The sequence below is a fragment of the Nyctereutes procyonoides genome, unplaced genomic scaffold, assembly GCF_905146905.1.
Source record: "Nyctereutes procyonoides isolate TBG_1078 unplaced genomic scaffold, NYPRO_anot_genome, whole genome shotgun sequence".
Lineage (NCBI taxonomy): Eukaryota > Metazoa > Chordata > Mammalia > Carnivora > Canidae > Nyctereutes > Nyctereutes procyonoides.
The window spans coordinates 83564939-83586181 of NW_026575146.1; the positions used below are offsets into that span (position 1 = coordinate 83564939).

At 60.8% G+C, this 21243-nt stretch overlaps 1 protein-coding gene across 1 annotated transcript; it reads right to left on the bottom strand.

Moving 5' to 3' along the window:
- Positions 1–824: 824 nt before the first annotated feature.
- Positions 825–19597, bottom strand: GRAMD1A (GRAM domain containing 1A). Its single transcript, XM_055310581.1, has 19 exons — positions 19473–19597; positions 13516–13726; positions 13407–13427; positions 12901–12985; positions 12684–12787; positions 12515–12610; positions 11717–11797; positions 8619–8731; positions 8300–8450; positions 7623–7821; positions 6571–6714; positions 4904–5022; positions 4679–4821; positions 4008–4111; positions 3751–3924; positions 3573–3660; positions 2534–2641; positions 2330–2450; positions 825–1290 (listed from the first exon to the last, which is right to left on the bottom strand). Exons 1-19 carry the CDS (start codon positions 19478–19480, stop codon positions 1198–1200), a joined length of 2163 nt encoding a protein of 720 aa, XP_055166556.1. The 5' UTR covers positions 19481–19597; the 3' UTR covers positions 825–1197.
- Between the last annotated feature and the right edge of the window lie 1646 nt (positions 19598–21243).

Here is a 21243-nt window from a genome sequence, read left to right on the forward strand (position 1 = left end):
GGTAAGACAGGAGTCCAGATGGCCTCAACCCAGACAGGCCATTGTAGGGTCCTGCAGGGGACAGGACCTTGCATTTAAATGTGGAGAAGCAGGAACCAGGCCCGCGGCTGTTGTCTTCCTGCAGAGTGGCCTCAGACATGTGCCCGTCTGCCTACCGCATCTCAGGGGGTCACGGTGAGACTTAAATGAACACCAGGCCTTGGCACAGAGCCTGGTACACACTTGGTGCTTACTACAGCACTTACTTCTCCCCCCCCCCCAATTTTTCCATGGTAAGAGTAAGCTTAGTTGAACGCTTACTCTGTGCCAGGCCCTGTTACGAGTAGCCACATCTATTAACTCATCTCTCGTAAGAGTGGCTGGCAAAGGGAGATCCTGGGAACTTGATGGAAGTGCAGACTCTCAGCCCACCCCAGACCTGCTGACTCTGAACCCCGGGGGGTGGGGAGGGTCTGGAAGTCTGTTTTTCAACAAGCCCTCGGGGAGACTGCGGCACCTCAAGTTGGAGAACCATTCACTTCTAAGAACCCCGGAGACAGGTGCCACTCTTACGTCCATTGTACAGAAGGGGAAACCAAAGCTCAGAAGAGTTGACCCCAGTTGCATGATTGCTAAGGGTCAGGGGATTTGAACCCAGGTCTCCAGGCACCTAAGTCTGTCCTCACAGCCCCAGCACAGGACCCTGATGACGCAAAGCTCGTGGAAGATGCTGGAGAGTCCCAGATCGTGTTAGTGACTCAGCCCCTGAAAATGGACAGATCCCCCCCTTTCAGCACAACCGGAGGCTCCCGCCCGCTCCCAGGGACCTCACAGGCACAGCCACAGCCATTTCCAACCCTTTATTGGGGCTCTCTGTCACCCCAAATAAATATAATACATTAAACCCAGAGCTGAGGGAATCGTGCACCCCAGAGGCACCCCCCACAACCCCAGCTGGGCAAAATAAGTTAGCGGAAGGGGCCTGCCGTAGGCCGGGCCAGCTCCCTGGCTGGGCAGGCGATGGCAGCTGGACTCGCACACGCTGGTCTAAAGTGCATCTCGGTTCTGTGGTCCCCATGTCTGCGTGGCCCCTGGCTGGGCCTCTGGGAGGGGTGGGCGGGAGGCTCCCGGCGCTCACACCGTGCCAGCAGTGGCCGCCGAGGCTCTGTGTCCATCTGTCCATTGGGGGGGGTTGGCCGCAGGGCTGGGGGTCTGTCCTCAGGAGAAGCTGTCATCGGGCCGTGGCTGGGAGTCGAAGGGGGGGTCTGAGACAGTGATGCCTTGATGCAGCTTCTCCAGCGAGAACTTCATCTGGGAGGAAGGAGAGGGCAGGGTGGGGGGTGAGCGCCCACAGGGGTTCCTGCAGTTGAGGACCTGGAGAGAGACCTGAGGGGCCCTGCCCCCTGCCAAGGTCACCCTGGGACAACAGGGGAGCCTACTGCACCCAGTGTAACTTCTAAGTTGCGGCCAATGGGAGGAGCCCAGATGGCCCAGGTTCCAGTCACAGCCCTGCTACTACGCACTGGGTGGTCTTGGGCAAGCCCCTACCCTGCCCCTGGTCCCTCAGCTGAAAGGTGGGTCAGTCACAGCCCTGCTCCACAGGGTTAGCTCCGGTTCTGACGGGCAAACATCTAGCACCTGGCACACGGGAAGGCCATTCTCATTCCCCACTGGGTGACCTTGGGCAGGTCTGAACTTCTCAGACCTTAGCATCCCTATCTGCTGGACGGCGGGTAACAAGAGCATCCCTCTCACGGGCTGGCCTCGAGGGGCAAATCAGTTGGTCCTTTTAGCCCAGAGAACAGCCCGGCTCAATCTGTGTCTGCGGTGAACCAATATGAGAAGCTGACTCTGTGCCCTTGGCAACTTAGGAGAGGAAGATCATCAGACTTTACCTTAACATGGGGAGGCCCTGCCATCCCTCTGAGGGATGGGACCCCAGCCTCAACCCCGCCTGCCCCCAGCCACTGTCACCGGTTCAGTGATGGATGTGTGAGCCCAGCAGCCGGTGAGAATGAGCTCTTTCCTTTGCAGGTCAGCCTGGAGCTGCTGCTATTGCCTCGGTCAGGGGCGGGAGGGGAGGATGCCCCAAAACAAAGCCAACTCTGGGGGTGAGCAGAGTCAAGAGATGGATGGCGTGGGGGTGGCTGGACTCAGCCATCCCTGAAGTCACACACCGTGGACACTCTTCCTCCAATGAGAGCCGATTCTTTCTTCCATTTTTCCAGCAACCCTGGGAGCTGGGGACTATGAATGGCTTCCTCGTTTTACAGAGGAAGAAACTGAGGCCCAAATGTATCTACCACACGTTGGGATCTGAACACGGGGCCCTGCAGCCCCAGAGCCTCACCTCGTCTAGGAGCTCCACGGAAGCCCGCAGGATCTGCCTCCACTTGTGCACCTCGACGCTGTGGAACTGCTTCTGCAGGGCTAGGATCTCCGCCCACTCCGTGGCCGTCTGGGGGAACTTGCTGGAAGGGAGGCAGGGCCTGAGCGGGGCCATGGTCTCTCCGGACCTGCCCGAGTTCCCATCCCCTGCAGGCCATCTACTCACCCCTTGGCCAGGGCCAGACTGTGCCAGGACTCGAAGGTGTGGGCTGTCCTCTCCAGGGACCAGAGGCGGTAAAAGAGCAGGACATTGAGGGCGATGAGGACGATGAGGCTGAGGGCAGGGGTCAGAGGTCAGAGTCAGGACACAGATGCTCTCGTAAGTCGGTACCCACACAACCACACCTTGAAGGGGCACCACAATCACCCCCCTTCTCAGAGGACAAGGCTGACTTAGAGAGGGCGACAGACCAGAAGCAGCAGCAAAGTCAAGGGGTCAAATCCAGGCCCATCTGACAGCCCCGCCCTCAACTGCCACAGCAGGCCGCCTTGCCGGGAGAGCTGGGGGCTCAGGTAGGGACAAGGGGCTGCAGCTGGGGGTTGAGGTGAGAAGCGAGGGGGGTGCAGGAAGCAGGGCCCTACCTCACACAGATCCTGTGGAAGCAGCAACGGAAAGACAAGGAGATGAGAGCCGCCCAGCCATGAGAGCCCCCCCAGTGCCCCCCAGCACGCCAGGCAGCCCCTCTCTGGCCGGTGCTGGAAAACGGAAGCCCAGAGGGGCTGAGTGAGTGACCTCTGCTTCCCCAGGAAGCCTCCCCCAGCCTCCCCGGCCCGGCCCTGACCCCTAGCTCTCTGGCCTGGCGTCAGGTCTGTTAGTCACTACTGTCCCCAGCGTCACCCAGGTTAGGGTTGGGCACAGAAGACAGGACTGAGATGTGTAAGTGACAGCGCTTCTTTTCCATCGCTCTCCCGGTTCACCTCATTCCACCTCCTTTGGGCGTCAGCTCCCCCAGAAAGCCCTCCTTGCCCCCTGGGTGAGGTCAGGCCCCCCTCCGACCTCCCAGAGCCCCCAGGGTCCCCCTCTCCCAGCGGGACAGACTTCTCCACGACAAACGGAGCGGTACAGTCATCTCCGCTAGGCCACGGGGTGAGCCCAACGCTCTGGCTTCAGCAGACGCTGGGAGAGGCCAGGCACCTGCCGAGGTCACACAGCCAGAACGCAGACCCGGGCCTGTCCGACCCCAAAGCCCGGGCCCCTTACTCACACAATGCTGATGAGAACCAGGGCGCTGGGGATGCCCGCCCCGGGGCCCTGGTCCACGGATGGTTCCGAGAAGCGCGAGCTGAGGGAACCTGATAGGGAGCACCGAGGAGTCAGACCCGTCCCAGCACACCCACGGCCCCCGCTCCTCCACCTGCCCTGCCCCGGCCTCAGGGACACACCCGAGGTGTGCATGCCAGCCCGGGCACAGGGGTCGGGGTCCGGGTGCTGGGGCCCATCGCCGTGACCCCTCCAGCTCAGGGGCCGCTTGCGCCTCCTCAGGCCTGACAGCAATCCTCGGGCATCCTTCCCGCCTTCCTCCAGGGACAGCTTCTCGGCTTTGGCAAGCTCTCGCTCTGTGGACACAAGGGAGGCCTCCGCATGGCTGGACCTAGCCAGGCCACGACCCCGTCCCTGCCCTGGCCGACCCGTCCCCTACCCAGGTGGTGGAAGTAATCCTCAATGCCGCTCCAAGAGTTCTTCTCAATGAGTGACTTCACGAGGCTCCAGGGCTGCTTCCGGTAGCGGATCTCGGAGGACACTCTGGGGTTGGGGGGACAGGGTGAGGGGGTCAGGGTCTGACTCCAACCATTCCAAGCGGGTGCTTTCCGTCCATCCATTCAGAGAGGGCCCCTGGTCCCCCACGGACAAACAAGCACCCCTTGGCAAGTGTCCCAGCCTCAGCAATGCCCTCCCATGCCAGCAGCGGAGCCTGCACCTCGCCCCGGACTCTTCCGTCACGCTGCTGTGCCCCAGCTCCACCTGGGGTCCCTGAGACAGCTCGCCACGTCCCAAACTGAGCTCCTGATCTTCCCCCAAACCCATTCCTCCCCACCTTCCCCCTCCCGGGCAGTGGCAGCCCAAGCCAGACACCTCCGGTTTGCTGTCCCCCCGCTGTCGGGAACAGCACCAGGCACAGAGCACAGCCTCCAGAGCGGACAACAGCTGACCCGAGTCCCTGCGCTCTGCCCTCTACTATCCCGAGGTCAGAGGCCTCGGGGCCCAACACGTGCGCTCCTCTGCAGGGTGGCAAGCAACTGACTTGGGCTGGGGAGAGCGGGGCGGGGACCCTGGGACCCCCAGAGCGCCAGGCGAGGGGCCGCTACCCACCGGAGCCGGGCCTTGTTCCGGGCAAGGCCCAGGATGCAGTAGCGGTGGGCAGTGTAGAAGTAGTCCTGGTACGGGATGCCCTGTGTCAGCACCTCCGAGTCCACCACACAGCCGCCCGCCTGGGGGCCACGCCGGAACAGTGTCTGCGGAGACCGGGGTGCGGGGGTGAGGGCCGCTCCACCCGGGCCGTGCCCCCCGCCCCGCCAGCCCCTCTGCCTGGCCCACCTGTGTCTCCACCACCGACGCGCTCTTGGGGCCCAGGGGGTTGCTGATGGGAATGGTATACGTCAGCACTCGGCGCTGGTGGCACTTGTTGTCCCCGGTCCAGGGACTCAAGGTCACATCTGCAAGAGGGAGGAACACAATGAGGAGACCATTCTCCAGTCTTCTGCCCGCAGGCCGTGGGAAAGAACTCCAGTTCTCTGGGGACTCGCCCCCAAACCTGCCCTGCTTCCGCAGCCCCACCGCGTGTCTGGCCCACCTTCCTTCTGGACACCCTAAAACTGCAGGTGTTGGGAATACTCAGAGCTGGGACCTCTCTCTTCCCTACATTCGTCACCCACCCATCCTGGGGCCATCTCGTCCGTTCCTGCAGCCTCAGTTTCCCTCTCTGTATCTGTCCTGGCTTCTCCCCTAAGCCTCCGACCTAGGATCCTGTGACCTCCTGAACACCTTCCCCTGGAAGTTCCCCAGACACCTCATACCCACCAGCTCCCACACTGGTCTCGGCATTCCCCTAAACCTCTCTCTCTCTCTCGGGGTCCTGTCACAGGGTAGCCCCCCCCTCCACCCTCCAGGCTTCCCCAGAGCCCTGGGCCCTGCCCTGGACACTCCCTCCCCTGTGTGTTCACTTGACCTCCTGAGCGTGGCTCCTGGTCCAGCCCATCCCTGCCTGCCCAGGGTCCCACTCCGGCCCCCCCGCCCGAGTTTCTGGCCCCAGTCTCCACTGAGGTCCAGGCGTAGCTTCTAAAAGCCAAGCCTGCCCCTGCCCCCAACCTGCCTAGAACACTCCATGGCTCTCCAGGGCCCCGGACAGAATTTGAGTTCCTCAATCTGATGTGCCAGTCCTTCTAGGACGTAAGCATGGAACCCCAGGCACGGCCTCACTCGTCCTGCAGGGGGTTCTACGGGGTTCATTTCCACCCACATCGGTAAAGAAACAGGAAGACTAGCATCTGACTCGCCCCTCGCTGCTTGACGCCCTTCCACAGCCTACTGAGCTCTTCGCCTGGTCCCACGGGAACCCTTCCACGTCCCTGGCGCTGTGGCTTCACCTCGCCGCACCGGCCACAGAGGCCCGGCCTCAAGGGATCCTCCCAGGGTCCGCCCCTGGCCTCAGGGCCTTTGCAGGTGCCCCGCTGGCCGCCCGGGTTTCCCCTCGTCTCCTTCCCTTTCCCCAGCAGAGTTCCTCCTTCAGGCCTCGTGGTCCCAATCTCACATCCTTCCATCCATCCTTCCATCCTTGTCTGTGACCTGACACCCCTCTGACGTGCAGAGCCCCGGCCCGCCTGTGACTTGCGCTTCTCTAGATTCTAGAACTCATCTGCCCCGGCCTCTGCAGCAATCGGACCCAGCGGCCGCTAAGTGTGTGATTGCGAGCTTGGGCTTATTAAACGCTTCCGACCTACTGCTGTTTGTGGCTCGTTTCTAGTATCAACTCAGTTCTCGGGGGCCGCAGATGGGGCAGGGACTATCACCACACCCCTAATGTACAGATGAGGAAACTGAGGCAGAGAGGCTCAGAGTCCTGCGAGAGGCACTCAGCTAGCTGTGAGGCAGAGGGGTGAGGTCTCCGGGATGTGGCAGCTGCACCCACGCGCAGGGCGATGCCGGCCAGGCCCAGCGTCCTCCCCGCGCCCCCACCCCCGTCACCTGGGGCCCCCCCCCCCGACCTGTGAACTTGCACTGCTGCAGGAAGCCCTGTAGGAAGGGCGAGTCTGAGAAGAGCATCTGCTGGAGCCGCTCGGCGCCCACGTGGAAGACGGAGTTGATGAGGAGGCGGCCGGAGAGGTCGGGAAGCAGGGCGGCCAGGTCAGCTGGGGGCCGAGAGGGGCGCTGGATGGTGCATCCCCCCCAGGGCAGCTCCCCGGTCTCCCCCTGGCGACTGCCCCTCTGCACCCTGGCCTCCCGGGCTTGGGGGGGGGGGCGCAGGTGCTGCCCTGGAGCGCAGCTTGGCCCCCTTCTGCCACAGGGGTGGCTTTGGGGGGGCCTTGCCCAGGCTCGGCCAGAGCCACCGCGATTGGTTCACGCGGGACACACACCCAGGGCACCCCACCCTGTGACCCTGGGCCACACTGATGGGCCTGGGGGTGGGCCTGTGCTCCAAGCTGGGCCAATCAGAGCCCAGCTGAGAGCTTGGGGTGCGGCCCATGGGAAAAGCTCAGAAGCTCGCTCTCTCCCTGCTGGGCTAGGCTGAGGGGGGCCAGGGGGGCCCCGGGGGCCCCGGGCTGGGGCTCCAGGGGCCCCCGGGAGAATACAGGCTTCCTGAGAAGGAAGTTGGCACAGGAAAAATGGACACAATAGTAACAAGAGCCACCGCTAAGTGGGCTGAGCACTGCTCGCATATTAACTCCTTTCATTCTCTTAAGGGGACCCTGTGGTCCTTAAGGTCTCTTAGCAGGGACCCTATGAAGTGGGTATTAGTATCGCTGCCCCCATTTTTCAGATGAGGAGAATGAGGAGTTAAACAGCCTCCCCAAGTCCCACGGCAGTGTGGCCGGCACTGGGCCCCTGGCTGGGGATCCGGCTTCAGCCTGGGCTCCTCTCCATCCCTGCGCTGCCTGCCCGGCGGAGCTCAGGACAGGTGGCTGCCTCGCCATCTGAATGCCCTACCCGCCCGCCCCTGGAGCTTTCAGTCCCCCGAGCCGGTGAACCCCTTGCTAACGCCAGCCTGAGTGAGGCTGGTCACGGGTAACCCATGGGGAGGACGGGGCCGCCCCCTCACCTTCCTCCCCTGTGGACGAGGAGGAGTTACTGGTGTCTGTCAACACTTCCTCACTGGGCAGGAGATCCAAGGGGCCCAGGGAGGCGGGCCCGTTGGGCGGGGCAGGCTCTGTGCTTGGGGGTTCAGCCACTGGGGTCACTGTCTGGCTGGAGGAGGCGTCTGGCTGGCTGTCTGTCTGCTCCTCCTTGTCCTCCTCTGCCTGTGGAGAAAGGCTCAATCCAGCCCCGTCCCACCCCCATTCCAGCCCGAGGCCCCCGTGCACCCACACTGGCCAGAAGGATTTGTAGGAAAACCAACGCTGGGGGGGTGTGCTGCAAGGGGCCCTGGGGCTGCCCAGATGAGGGCCCCTCTTGGCCCCACCAGGGTGCCTCTCCTGCCCACCCATCCTTCCATGCCTCCATGCCTCATCTGTCTGTCTTTGTCCATCCACCCTTCCGTCCTCCCATCCATCCATCCAAGTCTTGCTTCTTCTGTCTCAGAGTCTTTTCCTGTCTTCTGCCCTTCTGCCTCTCTCTCTCTCGTTCCTTACCCCATCCCTCTGTCCATCTCCTCCCTTACCCCTCCAACTCCCTCTTCTCTGACCCTCTGGCTGTCCCCTCTCCATCCTGCCCCCCCCCAGTCTGTCCCTCTCCCTGACAGCACTCCCCATCCTCCTCTGTCCCCCATCCTGGGCTCACCACGTGGTCTGCATCACTGCTGGCCCGGGAAAGGTTGGGGGTGAGGCGGCCACGGCGCGAACCCACGGGGCTCGGCTCCTGGCTGTTGTCGGCTGCCCCCGAGGGGGTGATGTCACTCAGGGCAATCACATCTCCCACTTCCTTGGGGCTCCTGCGGGGAAAGGGAGGGTTTGGGATCACCGTACCTTTGAACCCCACACATCCTCCTGGTCTCCCAGGCTGGACACCCACCTCGGTCCACCCAGGACTCCAAAAGCTCTGCACACAGCCCCTACGGTCTCCCCCGACCCCAGGAACCAGCCACCAACCTCTGACTCACCCCAGACCGTTCAGCTGCAAGGGGCAGACATAGTCCTCATCCTCACTGGTGAGGCCCAGCTCTGAGCCGTAGCACTGATGCACCAAGTGCCAGAGCTCGCGGGGACTCAGCGTCTGGGCAAGCAGGACATGGGGTTGGCCTCCACTTCACTAGACCAGAGCCCTTCCATCCCTGTCCCCACTAGCCGCCCCGCCCCCCCCTCCCTGGGCTCTGCATCCCTGTGGTGTCCACGAGGGGGCAGCACAGTCTCCAGTCCCAGCCCTCACCCAACCCCGCTCCATTCCCCATCACCAGGAGTCAGGGTGCTCAGGACATTCCCCTTAGGTCCTCACAAGAGGTTAGCATTTCCAGATGTACAGAGGAGAAGATGAGGGAGGCCCAGGGAGGGGGGGACACGTGTCTGAGGTTCCACAAGTGGAACAGCTCAGGGATTCAAGCCCAGCCCGACTCCAGAGCCAGGGCTCCCACCCACCCCTGCTGTGCCGCCCCTGTTTTCCCGAGAGTTCCTGGCCGGGGCAGCTGAAGGCTACAATGGAAGAGCATCGTGGAGGAGTAATAACAGTAGCAGGGGAGCCATCCACTGAGCTGTTTCCAAGTGCCAGGCCTTCCTCTAACTCCAACCCATGGGCACACTCACTGAATCTTCCAGAACAATTCTATAAAGTGCTAACATGGTCATTTTAAGGCACAGAGGTGCTCAAGTGGCAGTGGTGAGGTGTGACCCAGGTGGGGGGGGGGCACGCTGCTCTAGATCTTGGAGCTAACCACTGGGCCAGCTGCCTCATGAGAGCTGACATGACTGAGCACTTAACTCTGCACCCAGGTCTGGGGGCTATGAAGTAGGAAAGTCCCTGTCTGATGGGGTTCAGTTACTTGCTCCAGGTGGCTCAGCTCCTCAGTGATGGAGCTGGAACTCCAACTCCGGTGGTCTGGCTCCAGGGACTGACCTCGGATGCTTCCTCTGCCTGCACCCTCCTTGGAGGCTCTGACTCTGCGCTGTCCCTGTCTCGGGCTCCTGTCTGGCACTTTCACCCCCCAGCATGGGCATGGCTGGCACTGCCCACAAGAGGACAGGACATGAGCACAGCACAGCTGGAGGGGCAGGTTTGGCCTTCTGAGGCCAGCAGTAAAGACATCATGCCATGCCTACCTGACATTTATCCTCCCTCCCTCACTCACGGCAGAAACTCAATTTGTTTGGGGTGAAACTCTTCCCCAGCCCTAGAGATAAATTATAACTGGTTTACACCGATTTTTCCACCTTTTCCTTTGCAACTGAGGGTGATTATGCTACCTGGTTCTAGCCAAAGAAACGCAAAGAAAAGTTGGTTTAAAGGGGGCTTTCCCTCCCTTATAAAGGAAGGTCCCCTTTCTACCCACCTATTTTCTCCTTCACGGTTGGGACACTCATGTGAGGGAGGGCATGATGCCTATGGCCGTAGCCACCATCTTGCAACACGAGGCAACAAGCATGTGGACAAAACATCAATATGTAGAAGGGGGACAGTGTGGGAGAATAAACAAGAGGTGGGGTCCTTATGACATGGGGGAAGCCCTCAAACCCGCCCTGGATTGCCTGCCTCCAGACCTCTGGTTAGAGGAGCATCAGTATGATACAGACCCTACGGGCCACGGGTCAGAACCCCACCCTTGCTAAAAACTCTCATGACCACGGGCAAGGCTACCCCTCCATGTTTCACTGGTGAAACATAAGGGTGGTTGTGAAGATAAAGTGAACCAATGCATGTAATGCTCAGAGCAGGGCCTGGCACCCAGGAGCACCCTAAGTATTAGCTATTATTAGGATTCATGGAGTAATTCAGGATGTTTGCTTCAAGCATGTGTGGTTGAGTTTTCGGTGACTTGCAGCCGACTGTATCCTACTTAGTAAACTCGTGCAAACACAGTGGGCAAGGCAGGAGAGCCTGCAGGCTAGCACACCGTGGACCCTGGGAATGTACAGAGTCTAAAAGCCCTTACTCAAAACCTCTGGGGCAAGACATACGTCAAAATTAAGAAGTCTGGGGTTTTAAGAAAGATAATACAGCACCTATACGGTATGTAGTGATATGGTCCCAACAACGATGAATGTGCTATATTCAGTACCCAGTGTAACATATACCACACGTTCTCCAAGTATGGTCCAAGGAGGATTTCTGGGGGTCCCCAAACCCTCTCTGGAGATCCACAACATCAAAATTATTTTCATAAGTACAGTAAGTGTTACTACCAGTGTCAGACGCTACTTGCCTTTTTCACTTTTATTCTCACACTAGTATACTGTGGAATTTTCCAGAGGCTACGTGACATGTGACGCTGTCTTTTTCTGGTGGCTAATGCAGCATGTGCTCGTGTATTCCCGTGTTTAAGAGTTTTCCCCAGTTTCAATTTCTGATCCAGTAAACACTGGTAGATATAACCCACTTAACCAAAGGTTCTTTGGAGTCTACAATCATTTAAAGAGTATAAAGGGTTCCTGTAGCTACACAGTTTGAGAATCATTGGCTGAATATGCTATCGGATAGAGACCATAACTTCATGTTGAATTACGATTACGTCTAAGCTTTACCCCGGTCACCCACGTTAACATTTTTTTTGTCCTGAGGCGTATGGACAGTCAGTCACGCGGAGATAAATGTAGCCTGTGCTGTACAGGAGGCACGTGCAGCCATTCAAGTTCACTTAAATAAAAGTAAAGGTGCTGATCTTCAACACCACCCGCTTTTCAAGAGTTCAGTAGGCGCAGGTCATCAGGGGCTGCCGTATGTAGACAGCATGGATGGAGAATGCTTTCATCATGGCAGAAAGTTCTATTAGCCAGTGTGGACGTAGACCATAAACAGCCATGTTAGCTCAGGTCAGATTTTGCTACCACCACACACAGGGGCACCCCCTCACTATCAGAGCATTTTTGATTTGTGGAGGTGAATTAAGGGACCACGGAGAGGCGTACGCATGGGCAGGGCCTGGCGCTAGAGCTGCTGGCGGCCCCCTGACGGAGTCTATGCCCACGGAGGGGAGCCAAGGGGCCCTCCAGTTCTGGCGCCCCCAGTGCCATGAATCCCTGCAGCCCCCCATCCATTCGCATCCAGACCCACCTTTTCAAGCAGCGCGTTCTGCCACAGGCGAAAGATGAGGAGGAAGCAGCGGTCCCGAGCCCCGAAGGAGGTGAAGAAATGCTGCAGGAGAGAGATTGGGGCGTGAGGGGGCGGAGAACAGGCAGGGCCAGAGGGAGGGGAGGCTCCATCGCCATCCACACTTTGTGCCCCGATCTCCATCCTGATGTATCCACTCCTGCATCCCTTCATTCCCGCCCCAGAATGTTCATCCTGTGAGTCCCCGTGATGAGGAGACGACCCCTGGCCCTGCCCCCAGACGGGCTGTGAGGGGGCCGCCCAGGGCACTCTCCCGGTCTCCTTCGACCAGCAGGGGTGGTCACCTAGTCCACATCTGGCCAATAAAACACAACGGGAAGTCTGCTGTGAAGTCTCCCCACCACTCCCTCTCCCCCTTCCTGTCTGAGTCACTGGTGTCAGGCAGCCGTCTTGGGACCACGAGGCAACAATCATCAGGACAGAACGGACAGTCAGGGCAGGCTTCCAAGGAGAGGGGACGCCTGAGTTGACAGATTTATGGGAGGGACGAATTTTACTATTAATATTACCCCCGAGCAGCTGCATGAGGGGACAGACCAGGGGACTGAGACGAGGGGCTGCTGTCGGGGGTCCAGGTCAGAGGTGTGGGAGCCTCGGCCAGGCCAGCGGGGTGGCGGGGGAAGAAAGAGAAAGCGAGGGATCTGAGAGCTCGGGGTGCAGAACAAACAGGGTTCGGGGCGGGAGGGACTGGCTAGGACCAGTGACCCCAGCCCCCCACGTCCCCTCAGGCCCTCAGCGCACCTTCTCGCTCTCAGTGCAGATCTGGATGGCATTGGGGATCAGCTTGGCTGTCTTCTCCTTCTTCAGGCACGTCACTTCCTTCAGTTGGATGGAAATCTGAAGACGAGAGGCCCGGTCAGAAGAGGCCCGGCCCGGCCCCTCCTGGTCCCCCCAACCCCCGCCGGCTCACTGTGGTTTCCCAGCGGAAGATGTTGCTGTAGAAGCAGATCCAGTTCTCGGAGAGGTAGAGGCGGCCCTGGAGGAGGATCTCGCGCTGCAAGGCACAGGAGTAATCTGAGGCGGCCGAGGGGAGAGACAGCAGACACCCGAGTCACACACACGGCCCACGGCCAGGGAGGGCGGGCGAGGCGGGGGGACGGGGACGGGGACCGGGCGGCAGGGCTCACCCACGATGAGGCGTTCGGCCTCTGGGAGTTTGCTGAACAGCTTCCGGAAGTCCTCATTCCGCTGTTTGTACGTGGGGCTCAGCATCTGGGGGAGGTTGGGAGGGAAGAACCCAGAGGGGGGCTCGCACCCCTGCTCCCACCCCACAAAGTGCCCGGCAGCCCCTCAGCCCCCCGCCAGCTCTCTGAGGTCTCCTGGGGCCCGGCTCCCGCCCGGCTGCCGCTGCCCCCAACACAGGACTAAGCGTGACCGCAGTGCACACAAGCTGGTCCCTGCGCCACCCACCCACCAGCATCACTGGCTCTCAGCGGGTGTTCCCTTCGCCTTTGCCTTGTAAGGCTGGGACAGTTTCCCAGGACATGGGCCCAGAGAAGTTAAGCAATCACTCGAGGTCCCACAGGAAGCAAGCAGCAGCTCAGAGTGGGACCCTAGGGCCGCCGACCCCAGCACCCAATCCTCCGGCCCCCTCCCTCTCCCCGCTCCGGCAAGACCCCTGCCCAACACTTACGCTGTACCAGCTCTGCATCTTCTGCAAGAGAAAGGAGCAGAGTCAGAACGAGCCCCTAAACTCCCCTGCCCTCCCACCCGTCTCCCCAGCCCGCGGGGCTTGTGGCAACCTTGCTATTGCGGATGAAGTTCCGGCTGCCCAGGCTCTGGGTGCTGGGTGTCCCGGGCCCCCCACCCTTCTCTGAGGAGCTGTCTGACCCCTTCTCCACCATGGTGCCCGGTTCAGGCTCAGGCGGGGGCCGGCTTGAGGGCAAGAGCTGCAGCCGCTTCCGGAGAGACGGGGAGCTGCTTGGAGTGCTCCGGCCGGAGTGGGGGGTGGTGCTGGGGGAGAAAAGAAAGAGGGACATGGTGGGGGGAACAGGCTAGGTGTGGGGACAGGCCTTGTTGGGAGGCCCACACGGCAGCCCATCGACCCCCACCTACCCTCTCGCCTCCACCTCTAGCAGCAGGACCGAGCGAGCGAGCAGTTCCCTAATTCCCTGCACCCCAGTGATTTCATCTGTGACCCAAGGGTGATAAATAAGTGTCCTCATCTGCTTGTTTGGGCACTTAAAGGAATCAATAGGCATAAGTGCTTCTAGTCGCCCCTGGCATATAGTGAGCTCTCAAGGACACCTGCCATTTTTAAAATTATTAATTCATTTATGAATATTTTTTGAGTAGCCCCTTCCTACTCAGTAGCTTGAGCTAAAAACCCAAGTATCTGCTTAATTTTTTTCTTGTTCGCTCTTCCTTTCTAACCTGGTAGCAAGTCCCACCTGCTCTATCTCCAAAATCTATTTCCGTCATTTCTATTACACCCCTTTCCCCTGCTCCAGTGCCCCCGCCCGGCCTCCATCCTCCCCTGCTGGACATCCCAGCAGCCTCTCCCTGGGCTCCCTGTCCCCATCCCCGACCCCCTGCAGTATGTTCCCCACCCGGAGCCACAGGGAGCCTGGGAACCCACTCAGGCCAGGGCCTGCTGGCTCAGAGCCCCTCCTGGCTACACTGCATTCCAGGTAAAGGCCAAGTCCTCACCCTGTCACCCAAGGCCCTGGGGTGGCCTGTCCACATCCTCCATTTCAGCCACCCCAGCTTCCTTTTGTCCCTGAGCTCACCAACTGCATTCCCACGTCGAGACCTCTGCACTTCTGTTCCCTCTGCCTGGAATGTCCTTCCGCAGCCCAGCCCAACAGGCTGTCTCACTTGGCTCAACGCTCCCCTTCCCCTGGGGACCCAGCCCACGAGGCCCACCTCACACTAACCTCAGCTCATCCTGTTGGCCTGTTGATTTGGCCCACTGTGGCCTCCGACTGTGAATTAAGGAAGTTTTAGTTACCACCTTGTCCCCGGCACCCAAAACCGTACCCAGGAGTGAACTCCCAACAAACACCGGAGGCTACACGAATGATCTGTGTTCTGGCGAGAGCGGGAGCGGCAAAGGGACACCTGCTGGCCCTGTGCCACGACTCGCCCTCGGATTCCCTAGTCCTCGGGCAACCCCGTGCACGTGACAGTATCGCCATCCCTGCTTCCCAGAGGAAGCAGCTGGGACCTGAGGCAGCAACCACTTGTCCCAGGACGCAGTGGTTTAGGTCAGGGCAGGGCTCTACCCCGGGGGCCTCCATCTACTCTGGGGTGGAGGTGTGAGTCCCTGGACGGCTCGGGGCTCCTCAAACTTCCCTCTCTCGCCTCCAAGCTTCAGCACAGGCTATTCCCTCACTGCAGACTGTCCTTGGCCTTCTTCGCCTAGCGAATTCGTGTGCGTCCTCCAGGACGCTTGCCCTCCACCCCTGCCTCCCGGACAGAGCCTACCTGTGGACCCCAGGCAGCTCGCACCCTGTCCCTAACCACTCTGCCACCACTCTCTGCCTCTGCTTCCCCATCCCAGCCCTGACTACTTCTGGGCTGTCGCTTGTCCGACGACAGCTCCACTTCCCCCACAGGTCTGTGAGCTTCCCAATGGCAAGCCTTGGTGTTGTCTTGGTCACTGCTCTGTCCCTGGTATTGCTCAGGACAGGACCCAGGGTGGGCATTCATGTCACACTTGTGAAATGAGTTTGTAGAATAAAATAAGTAAATAAATGAAATAGGTGGTGACCCGGGCCACAGCCGTTCCCCCTGGACTACTGCAGCTGGCTTCTCTCAGGTCTCCCTGACACCCTTCCCCGGCTCTGCTCCCCACCTGTGGCCAGAGGGGAACTATGAACACCTGAGTCAGGCTGGGGACCCTCCCCCGAGCTGCACCTGCCTCCAGCTAAAAGCCTGGGGCTGGACCCTCTCACCAACCCCTTGCTCACTCTTCCCCAGCCCCTGCCGTGGCTGTTCCCGCCTCCCAAACGCCCTTCCTCCCAGATGTCCAGAGGACTCCCTCGCCTCCTTCACATCAGGGTTCAGTGGACACTTCTCCAGATCAGCTTCCTCTCAAACCCACACTCCCCACCTCTCAATCGCTCTCCCTCATCCTTTTCCACATCAGCAATTCCCCCGCTCGACTTTCTGTAATGTCTCTCCCCACACTGCGCAGGGAAGGGGCTGCTCCAGGAGCATTTGCTCTTGTGGGCTGAGAACCTGGATTTAATTAGGTGTGAGCTTTGCCCAGCCCTCGGCAACCCCCAGCCGCTCACTCCCTGCGTGACTTTGGGCAAGTGTCTGCACCTGGGCCTCATTTTCCGCCTGACTGTAATGGCAATAACAGCATCGGCCTCACAGGGTTGTCTTGGGGGGGAAAGTGAGGTAATAACACACAGATGATCCTTGAACAACATGGGTTTGAACTGTGTGGGTCCGCTTCTACGGGAATTTTATCCAATAAATACGGTACCATATTGTATACGTATTTTCTTTGTGATTTTAATAGTTTTTTTTCCAGAGGGCTTTATTGTAAGAATATAGTATATGATACAGAGAGTATCCTCCCCAAAAATATGTTAATCAACTGTTTATGTCATCAGCAAAGCTTCTGGTCAACAGCAAACTGTTAGTAGCTAAGTTCTGGGGGAGTTAAAAGTCACACACGAGTTTTCACTGCACGGCAGCGGCAGCCCCGCGTCCCTCACCCCCGCGTTGTTCAATGTCAACTGCACGGAAAGCCCAGCACGTGGAAGGCCCCCTGGTTTGATTAGCCACTGCCCCTGTGTTCAAGATGCAAAGGCGACCCCGACAGGTATCACACCAACACCTCACCTGGGGCTCAGAGCCCGAGCTGACCCCAAGCTCCATCATTCACTCACTAAATACTCATTAACCGCGCGTGAGCAAAGCGGATACCATCCACCTGCAGGGACCTGACACCCCAGCTGGGGAACAGGGACGATGCACAAGAAAACGTGTAAATGGAGATGCGGACCTCAGACACTGGTCATTGCTATAAAGCGGCCCGAGCAGCGTGGGCAGACCCGGAACCCCAGACCCGGAACCCCTGGGACCGCTGCAGACCTCCAGACTCTGAACCTGGGGGCGGGCCCAGGAGGCTGAAGCACGTTCAAGTTTAAGGGCCAAGGAAACAAAGGAAGGCTAAGTGGGCACAGGGCACACCTGAGCTGAGCCCCAGGACCAAGAGCAGCTCTCCCAAAGGGCAGGGGAAGACTGTTTTAGGGACAGGGGCTTGCAGTTCAGGGACAGGACTGAGCCTGGCAGGCCTGAGGAGTGAGGTGGCCAGCGGGGTAGGGGAAGGCAGACAGGAGGGCACAGGCCCCCCTCTGGCCCTGTAGCCCTGGTCAGGAGTTTGGGTTTCACCCTGAGGGCACTGGTGAGCTATAGAAGGGTTCTGAAGGAGGAGGTGACCACATTCCCCACCCCACCCCACCCCCACCCCAGCCTCATCATCTCACCTCTCTGGGCTAAAATGCAGACCTGTCCTACTCTCCCACAGCCACAGGTCTAGGGGAGGGTGGCCTAAGGACAGGCCCCAAAACACACAGACGGGGCAGGGTTCCTGCTCCCAGATAGCGCTCCTCTGTAGGAGGAAGAGGAAGTGCCAGAGAGCAGCACAGCCCTGAGGCTGCCCAAGCAGGCAGGCTGCGGCACAGGGAAGGGAGGGGCCGGTTGTGGCTGAGGACCGTTATGGGGGGCAGGGACTCGGAAGAAAACAGGGTTTTGCCACCGCAGACACCTCTCTTGGGACTTCCTGGGCCTAACCAGGCCCAGCGCTCCCTCTGGTCAAAGGGGGCAGCTGCACACCTACATGTGTACTAAAGGGAAACGTGGCGTGGGTTGCACACAGCCAGTATCACAGGCAAACGGTACTTCCCCACTGTTACAAGTCCCCCCCCCCGCCCCATCCCCACACAGGGGTGGTATCGCAGGTGTGCCACTCTCACACGCAGAACCACAGAGTTCTAGCATGATTACAAGTATGCTACAGCCCCAAGGTCCCAGAGGTTACACGCACATGCTGTCCACGCTGCACACATGCAGCTGCAGCGGGTCACGGAAACCACAGAAAACTCCACAAAATTCCATTCACACATATGGCCACAAGAAGGTCTCAGAGAAGAGGTGAAAGCAAATCATGTTCTAGAGGGAGAGCCATACAACTAAAAGAGCGGCCACAGAGGAACTCAGCCAACGCAGGTACAAGGTACGTAAACTTAAGCCAGGCCTCCTGGCGTTCAGCACCTGGCGGGGCAGACCTAGTGAAGGCCTGCTCTGATGTGGCAGGCGATGGAGGTGTCAGCTGTTGTGGCCGCGGGAGAACCTGGACGCTCACAGAGCCATGAAGGAAGGACCCAGGAGGTCATGGACACATCTTAACACAGTGGCCCGGTATTGAAATAATGCGCGGGACGTGCTTTATAAACTCCAACAGAGGAGGAGTGTCAGTCGTTACTGTTCCAAAGAGTCAAGGGTCTCAGGAAAGAAGGAAAAAAGGTCCCGGGCCCACTAGGAGCCACAAGGGATCTCTCTCCCTCTTGCTTTCACACACACAAAAGCCCTGAGGGGCTCAGCTGCGCGCACACACCACACGCACACACACACACACAGAAGCCCAGGCACATACAAAACTGTCACGTACGGATACACACAGGAACTTTCACACACAGATGTAATCAGAAGTAAATTACAGGCACAACCCCAGGGGGTTCCAGCCATATCCGCCAGGCCCCAGACACACAGTGTCACAGATGCACGCACACAGGTAACTAACTTAAATTTGCACCAGGCACTAATGTGTTCCAAGGTAAATTACAGGCACATACAGAGACGGATGCTAAGAGCTGTAAACACCACGTATACGCACCGAGTCACAACTGGACACACAGGCAACTTAGTGGCACCTTAGAGCCACAGATGGAAACAGGTAATTTTTACAGACGCGCACACACAGCCAGGGAGGGTCACAGCTGCCTGCGCACTAGGAGACCCAGACACATGCACACACACACCAAAGTCACAACCAGACATGCATGGTCTGATGGGACCGGATAACACATTAGGCTTCTACAGCCGTGGAAGGTCACAGACACACACGCAGGGCCCCCAGACACAGGCAGAGTCACAACCGAACATCCTCAAGGAATTTACAGTAACACATGGAGCCACAGATGGAGTCTGACGTAGATCACACACGCGGCCAGACAGGATGCACAGCGGGAACACAGACGCGCGCGCGCTTCCAAGGCACCTACAATTCACACTCGAAAACGTTCGCGGCCCAGACGGGGAGTGGGAGCTCAATCCCCGGCCCAGCACCCGGAATTCAGGCCGAGGCCGGGCGGCCACGAGCCCCCACGCCCCGCAGCAGCTCCGCGGACGAGGAGGCCCGAGGGCGCCCCGGCAGGGAGGCGGCTGCACCCCGGCCTGCCCCGGGCCAGCGGGGGTCGTGCGCGCCGCCGAGCACCCAGAGCCCCGGCCCGCCTCGCGCCCACCCGCCCGCCGCGGCCCGCTAGGCCGGCGCCCTCCCCGCAGGCCCGCGACCCCCGCCCAAGCCCCGCCTCCGCGGCGCCCGCTCCCCGGCGAGGCCCCCCCGCCCCCCCCCCCGCCGTCGCGCCCGGGCCCGGGGCAGCGCCCCCCCGCCCCCGCCCCCGCCCCCACCGCGAGCGCGGAGCCCCGGCCCCGCCGCCGCGTCCTCCCGCCCCGTCCTTACTCGAACATGGATGCGGCGGCGGGCGCGCCGGCCTCAGGGCAGGGCCGGCCGAGCGGGGCTGGGCTGAGCTGGGCGTCCCCGCGGGGCACCTGCCGGGCCTGCCGAGGCCGCCGCCCGCCGCCCGCCGCCCGCCGCGCGCCGCCCGCACAAAGGCCGGAGCCGGAGCCGGAGCCGCGGGAGCCGCCGCAGCGTCAGCGCAGCCGCCCCGCCCCGCCCCGCCCCGCCGCGTCACGGCGCCGCCCCCGCCCGCGCGGGAAGGGGGGCTGCGCGGCGCCCGGGAGGGCCCTGGGCGGGGGGCCCTGGGGCGGGGCCGGCCTAGCCCGGAGCGGCGGGCGCGGCCAGGCCCAGGCAGAGGCGCGGAGCCAGTTAGAGACGCGGGGACGGGGGGGTGGGGGCCTGGGGGAGGGTTAGAGACCCGGGCCCGAGGGGCGGGGCCGCCCGAGAGACCGGAACGCGAGAGAGGAAGGGAAAAGAGCCGCGGACTGAGAATGGAAGGAGGCGGAGCAGCGGGCCCAGGACCGGGAAGCCCAGCAAGAAGCCGGGGCGCGGGCTGCGCCCCCGAGCGGCGGGACGGAGATTGTGGGGGGCGGAGGGCGGGGGCTGCGAGCCCCGAGGAGGCGCCGCCGGCGGGAATGGGGCGCGGCCCGGAGGCCCCTCGGCCCTCCCAGCGGTTCCCACACCCCGCAGGGCTGGACTCAGGGAGCCCTCCCCGGCCCTCAGCCGTGCTGGGACCTTGGGCGCGTCACCCCCGCCCCCGCGACCCCACCACGCGGTGCTGAAGGGCTTTCCCACGGGACGGCGCGGGGGTGGGGCGGCAGCCGCCCTGCAGGTGGGGAGCCCCGTCTCGCGGCCGGGAAGGGACTTGGCCCGGGTCACGGGGGGTAGGCCGCGGAGTTGGACGCCCACCCCCGCGGGGGCTCAGGGTCGGTGTGGACGCGAGCCTGAAACACAGAAATGTGAGTCCCACCCCGCTCCTGCTCGTTACCCCAGCGCGGAGACGCCCCGCCCCCCCCCCCCGTGGCGTGCTGTTCCCACCTCTTAAAAAAAACTCCATTCCTCTCCCTCTCCCCACCTTTGCAGCACGCCCGCCCCCCAGAAACCCCACTCCACTTCTCCGTTCTGGGGTCGGCAGGCCCCAAACTCCATCTTTCCAGACCCCTCTGTTTCCCTCACAACCACATCCAAAGTCTCAGCAATCCGTGTACGTTCCACCCCTAAAATCTCTCCAGGATCTAAACTTTTGGCCCCCGCTGCCCCCTGTGCTGGCCACCACGACAGCGACTTGACTGCTTCTCTGCCTCCTGCAGTCAGTCTGCCCCCCACCTGCAGCCAGAAGGAACCTATGAACCCCTGAGTTAGGTCAGGGCCCTCCTGCCTCCCAGCCCTCAGGTGGCTCCATCTCAATCCAGGTAAAAGCCAAGTCCTCACCTACTTGGTCCAGGGGGCTCTAGTGTGGCCCTCGTCCCCATTCTGGCTTCCCCTCCTCCCTGTCCCCTTTTTGCATTCCCTTGGGCCGCCCAGCCTCCCTGCTGTTCCTCTAACTCACCAGACACATTCCCGCCCCAGGGACTTTGAGCTTGGGGTTCCCTCTGCATAGAAGTCCTCTCGGGCCTTAGAGAGGCCCTCGTGCCATCATCTCCCTCTCCCTCACAGTTCTCTGGTCTCCCTACAGATGACCCTTGAACAACATGGGTTTGAACTGTGTGGGTCCATTTATACACGGATTTTTTTTTAACAATTCAGTACTGCACATGTATTTTGTCTTCCGTAT